The sequence below is a fragment of the Mus caroli genome, chromosome 9 (assembly GCF_900094665.2).
Source record: "Mus caroli chromosome 9, CAROLI_EIJ_v1.1, whole genome shotgun sequence".
Taxonomy (NCBI): Eukaryota; Metazoa; Chordata; class Mammalia; order Rodentia; family Muridae; genus Mus; species Mus caroli.
The window spans coordinates 68,646,846-68,659,821 of record NC_034578.1 but is presented as its reverse complement, the minus strand read 5'-3'; the positions used below and the strand labels follow the sequence as shown (position 1 = coordinate 68,659,821).

Genomic DNA, 12,976 nt, shown 5'->3' with positions numbered 1-12,976 from the left:
TCTTGCAAGATCTCTTTAATGTAAACCATCTGTACAGTGTGGAGACAGGCATTAGAAAGCATCATTTTAACCTCAGTTTAAAGATAGCAGGTAAGATTACATGCTGGCTAGAGCTGGACCTCAGTGTGACATTTCAATTCAGCCACGAGAATACTATTAGGTCTTGTTGAGGTCACCTATGAAAGTCTAGAAAGTGGGTCCCCTGACTTTTCACTTCTTAAAACCCAGCTTGATCAAGCCCGGTACTTTGGGTCATTTGCCACCACCTGGTGACACCTAGACCTACATGCAGCTTTCCTGAAGGGTAAGTTACAGGAACAAGTTTTCCAAAGAACAAGTTTCTGAAAGTCAAGTTACAAATCAGAACACCTCAGGCAGTCACTGAGGGCCCCGGTGGTAGAGCAGGTCTGTAGTCTCAGCACTCAGTGGGTGGAGGCAGGGGCATGATGAGAAGTTCAAGATCTTTGGCATCATAGTTCCTAGCCAGCCTGGGCTATGTGAGATCCTGTTTCAAAACATAAATTGTGACAGAAAAGAGGCGCTGAAAAGTAGTAACTCAGCTGGAGAGTGCTTACCCAGCATGCAACAGGCCTAGGATTGATCCCTAGCACTGCAGAAACCTGGTTTGGCCGCATCTGAAGGACATCATTTAGCACAGCCACGCCATTGCTTCAGGAAGCATATTTGCCACTTATGTCAGAGGCTCCTGTACCCTCTGAATCCTTCCCACGGTCCTTTCTTCCTCCCCCAAACCAAACGCCTCCTCGAGGTGACATCAGCTCTTCCCTTTCTCAAAAAAGCATCCAGAACATTCTCTGTCATCTCTCCTGATGGTGTCTTCGCCATGGACTGATTTATAGCCATCGTTCGGTATCTGCGAGTGTGTCTGATTCTAGGATCCTCTGTGCAGACCAAAACTGAGAATTTCAAGTTCTTCTAAGAAACGGTGCAGTATTCATGCCGAGTCTGTACACACCCCTTTCTGTTCTCTTTAGGTGTCTCTGCATTACTTACAAATCCTAATAAAATACCAACACTATGTGAATAGTTTTTATACTATATTATATAGAGAATAGTAGCAAGAAAATAATCTGTTAATAAACTATTTCTGGACTATAGTTTGGATCTGAGATTGTAGGGCCCACAGATATGGAAAACTGAGGTCATTTTAAAAACCAAAGCCTAAGGGCCAGCTAGGTGGTCTCGCCTTCCCATGAGCTCCTCATGTCCCAAGGTCCCTGATACTCTCTGCAACCTGATTTTAGTGTTCAAAGGAAACCACATCTCTAGTTTCCTTGACCTCCAAGCCATTTAAGAGTCCTTAAGGGGCAGGAAAGCTGCATGTTTGATGTCACTTTTTATGTTATTTGATGGAATTTTTTTCTCCTTACCAACTATGATCTTTCAATGAAATTCAGGTCTCATTTTGACTGCTACCTAAAGGCAAGTCATTTTAGGGCAAGGGACATAGTGGTAGAATGCTTGCCTAGCATGTTCAAGGCCCTGGGTTCAATACCCAGTACCACCAAAAGATAAAAACAAAACAAAACAAAACAAAACAAAACAAAAAACAGCTAAAAGTCAGTTTTAAAAATCTTTTTTTTTTTTTTTTTTTTTTTTTTTTTTTTTTTTTTTTAGTTTTAAGTTTTAAAAATCTTAAGGGCCAGTTGGTAAAGTACTTGACCTGAAGACATGAGGACATGAGTTTGAATTCCTACCACTCATGAAAAAGCTGGTCATGGTGGACTGTGCCTGTAGTCCCAGTGATCATGAGATGGGACAGAGATAGGGCTCACGGGGCAGCCGATCTAATGAAATCAATAAGCTCCAAGGTCATCAAGAGACCAAGTCTCAAACATAGGGTAGAAATAAGAGTGGAAGATACCCAGAGTCAACCTTGGACCCCAAATGCACACATACATGTGCATGCACACACACCAATCTGTATCTTGATGCACAAAATCTTAAGACTGTAGGAAGGAAAGGCAAAGGAGCATTATGGCAATGATTTTTGTAAGCCATTCCTATACAAAAAGGAGAAAAACTACACCATTTGGGGTAGGGGGCACAATCCTACACCAACCTCAGAACTATTTCTCTTCCCTAATCCCTTCAATGGCTTTTATTTTTACTTGGGTAAACTTGTGTTTTTCTGTCCCTTGAGACTTTTTATAAACACACACACACACACACACGCACACTTTGCAACGTGTTTGTTTCTAGCATTCATGTAATACACTCCATCATGCTGGTATCTCGTGATTTATGGCCGGTTCCTTTAGTGCAAGGCATTAACGTTATTTCCATTTTCTCTCTATTATAAATAATGGAAGCAAGAACATCTCTCTACATGCAGCTTTTTTCCTGTGTTTGAGTTATGTCCTTAGGACAGATTCCCAGGAGTGGGATTAGTGGGTCAAAGGGTCTGAACAGCTTTATGGCTCTTAATATTTATTGCTAAGTGGCCAGAAGGGTCATTCTAATCTACAGCGCCACCTGCAACACATGAGCGTCACCCCCTCCCAGGCTTGCCAACACCGGCCTCTTCAGGCGCTGCTTTGGGGGCAGATTTCAGAGGTATTTAGGTAACTTGTTACTCTCTTTAATTTCTATAGTTATTAAAAATCCACTAGGCATTTTACCTTAAGTATATTTATTTTATATGGCTAGTTTTTCTTCCCATAGGGTGATATATTGTGATATCACACACTGAAATTTAAAATATGCTATAATAAAAATGCCAAATGCAGACCTGGGGCACACGTCAGTTGACAGAATGATCACTGACTGGGGCTGCAGGGCATCCTGGGTTTGATCCCCAGCACAACATAAAACTAAGCATGATGGTGCAGCCTGGAATCCTAGGAGGAGGATCAGGGTTTAGGTTATAAACTGCATGGAGAGTTTAAAGCCAGCCTCGGGTAGAGACTTGGGCTCAAAATGAGTAAGTGTCCAGTCCACCCAGTGCAAAGAAATCCATCAGCGACACCCACTAGGCGCATTCTAGGTTCAGCAACTGGCCCATGTAGGGACAGCAGCTTTCTTAACTTCTCTTTTCTCCTATCCTGTGTTCCATGTTAAAGCAAATCCTGGCTCATGTATTTAAGTTTCCTACACAGTGAACAGTGCTTGTCTAAAACGTGCACTTGTTCCAAGATAACCATGACCACGTCATCACGCCAACAAAATGACAATTCCTTAGTATCAGTAAATACCAGGGTGGAATATGGTTTTCCAACATATCTTTGTCTCCTGCACTGTTCCACTCAGCACTCGCATTCTTACATCTCCTCCTCCTCCTCTTCCTCCTCTATCCTCCTCCTCCATCCTCCTCTCCTCCTCCTCTCCTCCTCCTCCTCTTCTTCCTCCTCCTCTTCCTCCTCTATCCTCCTCCTCCATCCTCCTCCTCCTCCTCTATCCTCCTCCTCCTCCTCTTCTGTCCTCCTGAACCTCCTCCTCCTCCTCTTTATTCTTCTGTGGTTTTCATTTTTTGAGACAGGATTTCTCTGTTTAACAGCCCTGGATATCCTGAAACTTGCTTTTTAGACCAGGCTGGCCTCAAACTCCCAGAGATCCACATACCTCTGCCTCCAGAGCGCCGAGATTAAAGGCATGAACCACTACCACATTCTTATGTTTCTAAAGTTGAGGCTGGAGAGATCAGCAGTTAACTGGCTGCTCTTGCAGAGGACCCAGGTTCAATTCTGAGCATCCATATTACAGGTCACCTTTTGTAACTCCAGTCCCAGAGGATCTGACACCTTTTTCTGGCCTCCTTGAAAAGGTCACATATGCAATGCACATACATATATTTCAGGCAAAACACACATGCAACAAAAATTAATTTAAAAAGTTTCTCATATCAGTGTGTAAGAGAACTTTATTTTTAAAGGTACCTAGACCTCCCCTGATAGGGTATAGTGTAGATTGTTCCACTATCCACTTATTTAATGGAGTTGGTTTTGTGTTTTCTAGACACAAAAATCATATTTCCAAGTTAGTTTTTATTTTGTCCAATGTATCTTTGTGATCTATGCCTATAAATAGTATTTCTAGATCGAATGATCAATATGCATGTGCTTCTCCATGTGTCACTTGGTCCCTTCCACGGGAATTCTATCACTTTGCACTGGCAGGTTTTTATAAATGGATGTCTGAATGCTCAGACACAAGCTTGTTGAAAAGGTTAGCACACCGTTGATTGAATCTATATACTGATCTCACCCTTGTTCAAGACATGACCTGGCACAAAGTACCCTGGTTCTTGCTTTTAGAGAAACCTCTGTTCTGTCCCAAGACACATGGTTTCTGAATGAAAAGTCAGAAGGAGTCCAGGGTATGTTACATGATGCTACACATGTCACCAAGGGGGCAGTGCAGCCCACATCTGCCCTGGAGCCAGTCCTGCTTATGGTGGTCCTCATGAGTCCTTAGCCCTCTGCATTCCATGAATACTTTTAGTGATCTTTTCCCCCAACTAAACTTTTGACACCTGGTTGGTCAGATACAAATATATTAAGAGAGTTAACTAAGTGTTTGAAGTGCACATGTTTCATCAGTCCATGATAGATAATTAATCTCTATTGACTTGTTTGAGTCTGTCTTGAAGCATACTCCCTGAACCGATAACTTGATAACCTTGTTATCAAGGTCCAAGCAACACAGTCCATGTGGTGAGGTTGGCTAAACAAACCTAAGAGGACATCCCTGGATCTCAGAATCCCCTGCTGTCAAAGGTTCTCAGGCCAGCCAGGGATCCAGGAAACAGAATACATACAGAAAGACTGGGATGTAGTTCAGTGGGGTAGAATGTTTACCTGACACGAACAAAGCCAGAATTCAATCCCCAGCACCCCATAAAACAGATGTGGTGGTACACACCTGAAATCCCAGCACCCAGGAGGTAGAGGCAAGAAGATTAGGAGTTCAAGGTCATGTCCAGCTATATAGCAATTGGTGACCCATCCTACCTCAAAAAAGAGGAAAAAAAAAAAAACCTAAATAAAAAAGAAATCTGCACACAGGTTCTATGCAAGCCCGTGAAGGTGTTTCTGCCCTCTAATTACCCTGCAGTCATACAGTTCTACATTTTTGTTTGACAGTTTTCCTCCTGTCTCTTTCTAGATTGAGTCATTAAAGAAAAAAGTGCAACAGAAGCAGCTCCTGATCCTGCAGCTTTTAGAAAAAATCTCTTTCCTGGAAGGAGAGGTAAGCGGCGATGGCTCTTTCAAATCGGTATCTTCCCTGCCATTAAATTTTATGTTGCTGATCCTGCTGTGGACACTTAATTAAAAATATGGCAATTTCCTGGCCTTATAAAATTGATTGAAGGTTAACTGCCAGCTCCGCAGAGGAGCTCCGACGGCTCCTTATTCCCTACTCTCTCCATGCTCCAGCCTGCTGCTGGAAGCAGCACTTTCCAAGGTCTGGTGGGTCTTCAAGGATTCTCCCAGCAAGCCCAGTATGTTGTCGATGCTCACGAGTTCTCGAGTGTACAGGGCTTTATAACTTGTGAGTGATCTACACAATGCCCCTCACGTGGTTAACAGACGTGGCACCCTTTAAAACTTCACAAGAAGGATTGTGATGTCTGTGAAACGGAAAAGCAGAGGCAGAAAAGGGAGCTGGTATCACCCAAGCCCACCCAGCCATGAAAACCTGGAGTCCAGTTGGAGACGAGACTCCCAAAATCCAATACTCATCTCTGTTACCCCTAGTAAACCTATTTCAGAGGTGATTTAGTTTCACCAGCATCTTGGAGTTGCCTCATAGTCTTGCCGCTGGCCTTTTGAAAGGCATTTGGGGGATTTTTGTGGCAGTTCCAGGGAAAGAAATTATGAGTTGGAAGAATCTTGCAGGGGTGGGTGTTAATAGAAGGAGCTGAAATCCATTTTCCCTGTAGGCTCTTTATTAAGAACTTGGCATTGAGCCTTTGCCTTCTTTGACTCCACAAAGAGCTGGTTTGCCAAGCACCTGTCCTTGTCAGTGTCCCTCTGTGTAGCCCTTCCCCCATGAGACACCCAGGGACATGATGGTGACACAAGGGGAGAAGCAAGATATCATTTCCTGAGCACCTACTGTGTGCAGGGCATTGCCAGTGTCTTTCCACATGTTCCGTATAACCTAGGCACAGAGAGTGGAATCTAATCCAGCCTAGTGCAGCAGTTGGATTGGCTTGTTGACAGACGGATCAGAGAGTTTCCTTATGTTTATAAAGGAATCATAACTACATGAGTGTGGGATTATCCAATGAGAGCACACAGGAAATGTCTGGCACAGGCTGAAGAGATGGATCAGCCGTTCAAGGCTAGGCTCACAACCCAAAATATAAGGAAATGCAGAGGATACTGAGTGAGCACTCTGCTCTTAGCTTATTAAAAGGGCTACCCTTAGAATAAATGATATCTCCCCCCTTTTTTAAAGATGGGACTGAGTTTCCAGAACATCACTTCCTGTCCAGGAAATATATAGTAGAGATGATGTGTCTGAGTCTAGAGCCTACCTCCTTACTGTGCCCTTGCAGGCATGATCAGCCAGGTCATGATTTACTTGGATGGATGGACTGCCTGTGGCTGCCATCACCAGGAGCCTTCATGGTCTCTAGGGACCTGGTTTCAGATTCAAGGCCCATGAGTCTTGGTGTCCTGGAGGTGTTCCCACTCATATCTTCCCCTCTTCCCCTCTTCCCCTCCTTGATCACTGGGCCCTGGACCAGCTGTTTTTTTAAAACAAACAAACAAATAAACAAAAAACATTATCCCAAGTAGCCCAGGCTATCCTCAAACTATGTAGTGAAGGGTGACCTTGAGTACCTGCTCTTCTGTCTCCACCTCCCAATTACAGGGTTTCAGGTATGCGCTGACTCCCTGGTTTCCAGCGCTTGTTTTTAAGATTTCCTTCTGAAATCTCAGCTCTGTGTGTACTAGGGGTAGAGGTGCAAATGCATGTCTACCCTGGTGACAGTCAAGAGTCCCTGGAAGAGGTCTATGTGTCCAGAGAAAAGGAGTTTTCAGAAGAAGGGGAAGAGATGCTGGCAGAGACAGAAACTCACCCTAGAGGGCCTCCCATCTTGTTTCTGTCTGTGTTGCTCTCCAGAAGTGTCCAGAGAAGTGTTGTGCACGGTGGGGGTGTGTGCAGGGGTGGAGCTTGCAAGCATATGCCTGGTTTAGTGCACAGATGATTCAGCTCATGGTTTGGGCTGCTGGGATGTGGATATGACTTGATGCTGAGAGGTGTTTCCAGGAGTCCCCAGTGTAGAGCAGGGAGATGAGCCTGGGAAAGGAAGCTCACCTCTGTGGGCAGCCAAGGCTCAGGGCACGTGGGGGTCTCTGGGATATGGTATGGAATCAGCTTAGTTTATTTCCGGAAGACTGGGCATTCTCTAGCCCTACCTCACAGTGGCTGGCATCTGCTCCTGGGGTTCCATCCATTTAGCCACCTGGGCAGGATCACTTTTCCTGGGATGCTCACAGGAAGCCTAGGGTAAAGACTGGGGGGATGATTCGTGTAGGGAGGCTGTGAGCATCAGAGGATGCAGGAGGGTCCTACAGTAACAGCCATGTTCATCTCAGAATGAGATTAGTCTTTCTTAAGCATTTAAACACTCACTGATTATAAATCTGATTAGCTTTCCAGGGCACACATAGCCAGTTGCTCTTGAGCACTTCCCACGTTGACTTTAAATAGCAGACAAACACGTAAGTCACATGAAAAAATTAATGCAGCTGTACTTAAGTATTCTAAAATATCAAACATCGCAATTTAATTCAAGCATTGTGAGCACTGGGGAGAAAGCTCACTTAGTGACCTTACAAATGGGAGGACTCGATTTAATTCCCAGAATCCATGTAACAGGCAGTGGTGCCACTCTGAGACAGGTGATTCCTAGGGTTCCTGTCCAACCAGCCTAGTTCACTTAGTGAACTCCAAGCCCATGAGAGACTGTGTCTTAAAAGACAAGATGAATGGATAAGCCTAAGGAAGACAGCTGAAGTGGATCTCTCACCTCCACACATATACACACGCGACTGCACATGCATGGCCACATGCAAAACTGAGATTTGTGATTTTATTTTTGGTCACTCAATGTCATAGTTCCCAATCTTGAACTTTATAACTGACAGTGTTTGAATGTGATCTCAAAAGGTGCATGGGTCTGGTGGAACACTAGATTCTGACCCATACTTCCTCATTATCTGTATATGATGAGCAGATTATTACACTCGCAGCTTAGACTCAATGACTTCATCTTTTAAAGAGGCAGGAAGAAGGAAAGGACTCATGTCACCTCTGAGATTGCTTTTATTTTTAATGTTTGAAAGCTTGCTGTCCCACGCCACCCCCCACCTCCACAAACTACATCAAGTCACTAGACAAGCAGCTGAGACAAAGAACACTCAGTACCCGGTCCTGGGCTCATGGGTGGTGAACTGTTGCTTCCTTCCCTCTCAAGTAGAGATATCAATTATGCCTTGGTTTAATCATTCACTCTTAACTGGTGTTTAAAGTTATTAGGTTTCCATGCACATATATTCCAAAAATACACAGCAGAGTCCCGAAAGCTCCCTTTTGCCTGGTCCTATCCCATTCTTTTTTTTCCCAGTTTTTTGTTTGCTAATCTTCTGGAGAAGATATAGTCCATTTCCTGTTTCTGACATTTACACAAAGTGTTCTGGGGCTCGAGAGATGGTGCAGAGGTTAAGAGAACTTGCTGTGTTTACAGAGGACTGGAGTTCAGTTTCCAGCACCCATATCAGGTGACTTACAGCCAGCCACCTGTAACTCCAGCTCCAGGGGACCTGATGCCCTCTTCTAGCCTTCTTGGGCACAGGTATATGTAGACATATACAATGCTCATAAATAAAAGTTTAAAATTTTTAAATGTTCTGCATCAGCAAGGGTGCTCAATGGGTAAAAGTTGTTCTCTGGGACCCACATTATAGGAAAGAACTGATCCTGCAATTTGTCCTCTGATATCCACAGGAACACATTCACACATACATGCACACACACATTCATACAAAAAATATAATAAAAACACTTTTGAAAATATTCCCAAAGTGATTAAGCTGTAGTTAAGAGCAGTAGATGCTCTTGCAGAGGACACAGGTTCTATTCCCTGAACCTACTTGGTGGCTTCAACAGTATACAATTCCAATTTCAGAGCATCCAGCACCCATTTCTGGTCTTCTTGGGTACCAGGCACACACTCGATGAGTGCACAGACATGCAGGCAAACACTCATACATATAAAATAAACATGAGGGCTGGAGAGATGGCTCAGTGGTTAAGAGCACCCGACTGCTCTTCCAAAGGTCCAGAGTTCAAATCCCAGCAACCACATGGTGGCTCACAACCATCCCCAATGAGATCTGGCGCCACTCTCTGGAGTGTCTGAAGACAGCTACAGTGTACTTACATATAATAAATAAATAAATCTTTAAAAAAAAATAAACATGAATAAATCTTTAAAAGAATATGCTATGGGCTGGAGAGATGGCTCAGCAGTTAAGAGCACTGACTACTCTTCCTAAGATCCTGAGTTCAAGTCCCAGAAACCACATGGTGGCTCACAACCACCTATAATGCGATATGATACCCTCTTCTGGTATGTCTGAAGACAGCTAAGTGTACTCATATACATAAATAAATCTTTTAAAAAAAAGAACATCCTAAAGTAAAATTAGAGGCCTGGTCTTCAGTGGGTGGCTAAGCCTTCTGGACTGGATTCTGTTTTTTCCTTCCTGAAAATCTTGAACTTCTGGTTATATTTAAGAGTCACAAGAAATGAATCTGAACTCTGGTTTGTATCCATCCTGTCTGTAACATACACAGTGCAGGACATGTGTCTCTGTGTGTCTGTGGGACACTTCTAGGACTCTCATTAAGTTTCCTGGGTGGCATCGTGGCTGCAGCATGGCTCCCCTCATGCATTTTATTGGACGTATGCTTATCTTGGTGTCCGATTCAGCTCCTGGCCATGGGATTCACACACACACACACACACACACACACACACACACACCTTCTTCCACATGCCCATGCCAGGTCCGTCCTTCCTGGAAGGCTTACAAGCCTCCCTGTCCACACAGTGGTACTCATTACACACACAAACACAAGGTGGTGGTATTTGAAAGCAGGAGAAGCAGACCTTGCCCCAGTCCCAGAGCTTCTACCGAGTACAGTCCTGACAGACCAGGCTTTTCGGGCATTCCATTTTTCTTTATTAGTCTTTCCAACAGCAAAGTTACAAACAGGCATGCAGTTAGGACACAGTAAGCCTCATACCTTAGAAATGCTTCCTAGTCCAAAAATCAATGGACTGTTAACATATCTTACAGTCACCCTACTTTTCTATCACAAGATGACTTTGGATTATTTCCTACTCTTTGAGTCAGGGTCTCATGTAGCCCAGGATGACCTCAAACTTGTGTAGCTGAGGATGGTCTTGAACTTCTGATTCCCTGCCTCTGCCCCCAATGTTCTGGGATTGGAGGTTTGTGCTGCCTTGCTGGGTTTTAATTTTGCTGCCTTTATTTTCTTTGCCTTCCTTTCTGTGGTTTGGGCAGTAGCATTAGGCCTTTAACAGCTAGCACATGTGCACACACACATACACACACACACACACACACACAGAGGCATGCTTGCACAGGCACACTCACATACAGGTACATGCATGCACCCATGTTGGATGCCTTTCTCCAGTTCCCTCCGCTGTCTTTTAATTTTTAAGACAGCGATTTTCAGTGACCCAGGAGATCCTGGATCTCACTGATTCAGCAAGGTTAGCTGGCTGGTGAGCCCCCAAGCTTCCCCCACAGCTGTCTCCTAGTCCTGGCCTTTAACAGGAGGGTCCTAGGGACCAAACTCAGGTTTTCTTGCTTGTAACACAAATACTTCATCCATTGAGCCATCTCCCCAGCCCTAACGTCTTTTAATTGGATAATTTCTATTACTGTACCTTTAGATGTATTGATTCCTTCCTTTGCCATCTCTATGCTTTCCCTAAGTCCACCTAAGGTTACTATTAATAATTATCATTAATAATTGTTATGTTAATGCTATGTTATTTTATAGTATATAAAGTATATAAATATGATATATAATATAATATATGATATATTATGTAACATATGATATATTATGTAACATATAATACATATTGTAAATATTATAATTAATATTAATTAACAACAACAACAATAATAAATGTACTTCTCTATTCTAAAATTTCCAGTTGAATCTTTCATGGTTCTTCTTTATTAGTTCTTTAGTAGTTCATTACCTGTGAGCATATTTTTCTATTAAATCTTGATCATAATTATGGTGGAAACATTCAAATCCTCACCTGCAAAGCCTAGCATCTGGGTGGCATTAGGACTCTGGTCTGGCCATCACAGTTCCCCTATGAACAGGTCACATCTTGCTGACTTTTCCCATGCTATGCGACTTTGGATTCTAAGCTGAGCATGGTGAACCCTTTAATGTGGAGACTGTAGATCAGAGGTTCTCAACCTGTGGGTCTCGATCCTGTGATCTTTCCACGGGGTTTGCCTAAGACTATCCGAAAACACAGATATTTACATCACGATTCATAGCAGTAGCAAAATTACAGTTATGAAGTATCAAGGAAAATGATGTTATGGTTGGGGGTTGACACAACATGAAGAACTTTAAAGGGTTGCAGCATTAGGAAGGTTGAGAACCACTGACTTCAGTTCTGACTCATTGTTCTAAAAAAGTGAGGATCTTTCCCCTAAAAGTGAATGAAGTTGTCTCAGTTCACTTCCATACCACTCAGATTCATACTTCTTTAGTTCACCCCTCATGGGCATGCTTCATAGGTCTTCTAGAGACCTCTACTGAATCCAGAACACAATCTGGGGACCCCTACAATCCCTGCACTGGGTCTCATCTTTCCATTTGTTTTAGAGTCTTGGAGGGTTTTTTTCTTTTTAAGATTTATTTATTTATTTTATGTATATGGGTACCCTGTAGCTGAACAGAATGTTGTGAGCCTTCATGTGGTTGTTGGAAATTGAATTTTTAGGACCTCTGCTTGCTCCGGTCAACCCTGTTCACTCTGCCCCAAAGATTTATTTATTATTATACTTAAGTATACTGTAACTGTCTTCAGACACGCCAGAAGAGGGCATCAGACCTCATTATGGGTGGTTGTGAGCCACCACGTGGTTGCTGGGATTTGAACTCAGGACCTTTGGAAGAGCAGTCAGTGCTCTTACCGGCTGAGCCATTTCTCCAGCCCAGTCTTGGAAGTTTAAGGCTCCCTTTCTCAGCCCAAAGAGGGTGTCCGTTCTCCTGGAGCTGAAATTACCTATGGTTGTGAAGCTGTCCAACATGGGTAGCCATCTCCCTTGCTTTTTCTAACTTTATCTGGTGACTTCTTTCTCTCTCCTGACTCTGATATATCCCCTTCTGGGTTCCCTCTAATACTTTGTGGATATTTTTATAATGTTATCACATTGTTGTCAGTTCTGCTCAATTATCTGTACCCTAGAAAACCGAGATCAGCAGGGATGCACATTGTTCTGTTTTCCTTTCTCTGACCACTGCCTTTTCCTACACTGTCTGATATACAGAAGATACACGCTATTTAAAACTGATCCCATTCAGTTTTTAATGAGTATTAATTTTTAACTTCTATATGTCTCTGGAAATTTGATATTAGACACAGAATGTCTGTGAAATTAAACATTTTGGGGCCACTTGTTCACCTTTCCCTGTGTGCCAGTCCAGGCAAATTTCCATCTCTATGTCCCCTATTAATATATCCTCATCCCAGTTAGTCCATGAAACCTTCAGGACTAAAGTCTTTGCAATAGAGAGGAACAGGCCAGCCATGAGGGCTGGAGTTGTTATCAAGAAAGATCGCTTTTGCCTTTCTCTTTCCTTTAAATAGAGTCCAGAAGAGTGTGCCCTGCCCTAGTAAGCCTGCATCTCTCTCTCTCTCTCTCTC

At 43.3% G+C, this 12,976-nt stretch overlaps 1 protein-coding gene across 2 annotated transcripts in view; it reads left to right on the top strand.

Moving 5' to 3' along the window:
- The window catches only part of Myzap (myocardial zonula adherens protein), an 88,690-nt gene that overhangs the window by 63,024 nt on the left and 12,690 nt on the right, over window positions 1-12,976 (top strand). For both annotated transcript variants that reach the window (XM_021171902.2, XM_029481481.1), the window contains one exon: window positions 5,125-5,208. In XM_021171902.2, the coding sequence (XP_021027561.1) occupies window positions 5,125-5,208 (84 nt within the window). The remainder of the gene's footprint in view (window positions 1-5,124; window positions 5,209-12,976) is intronic.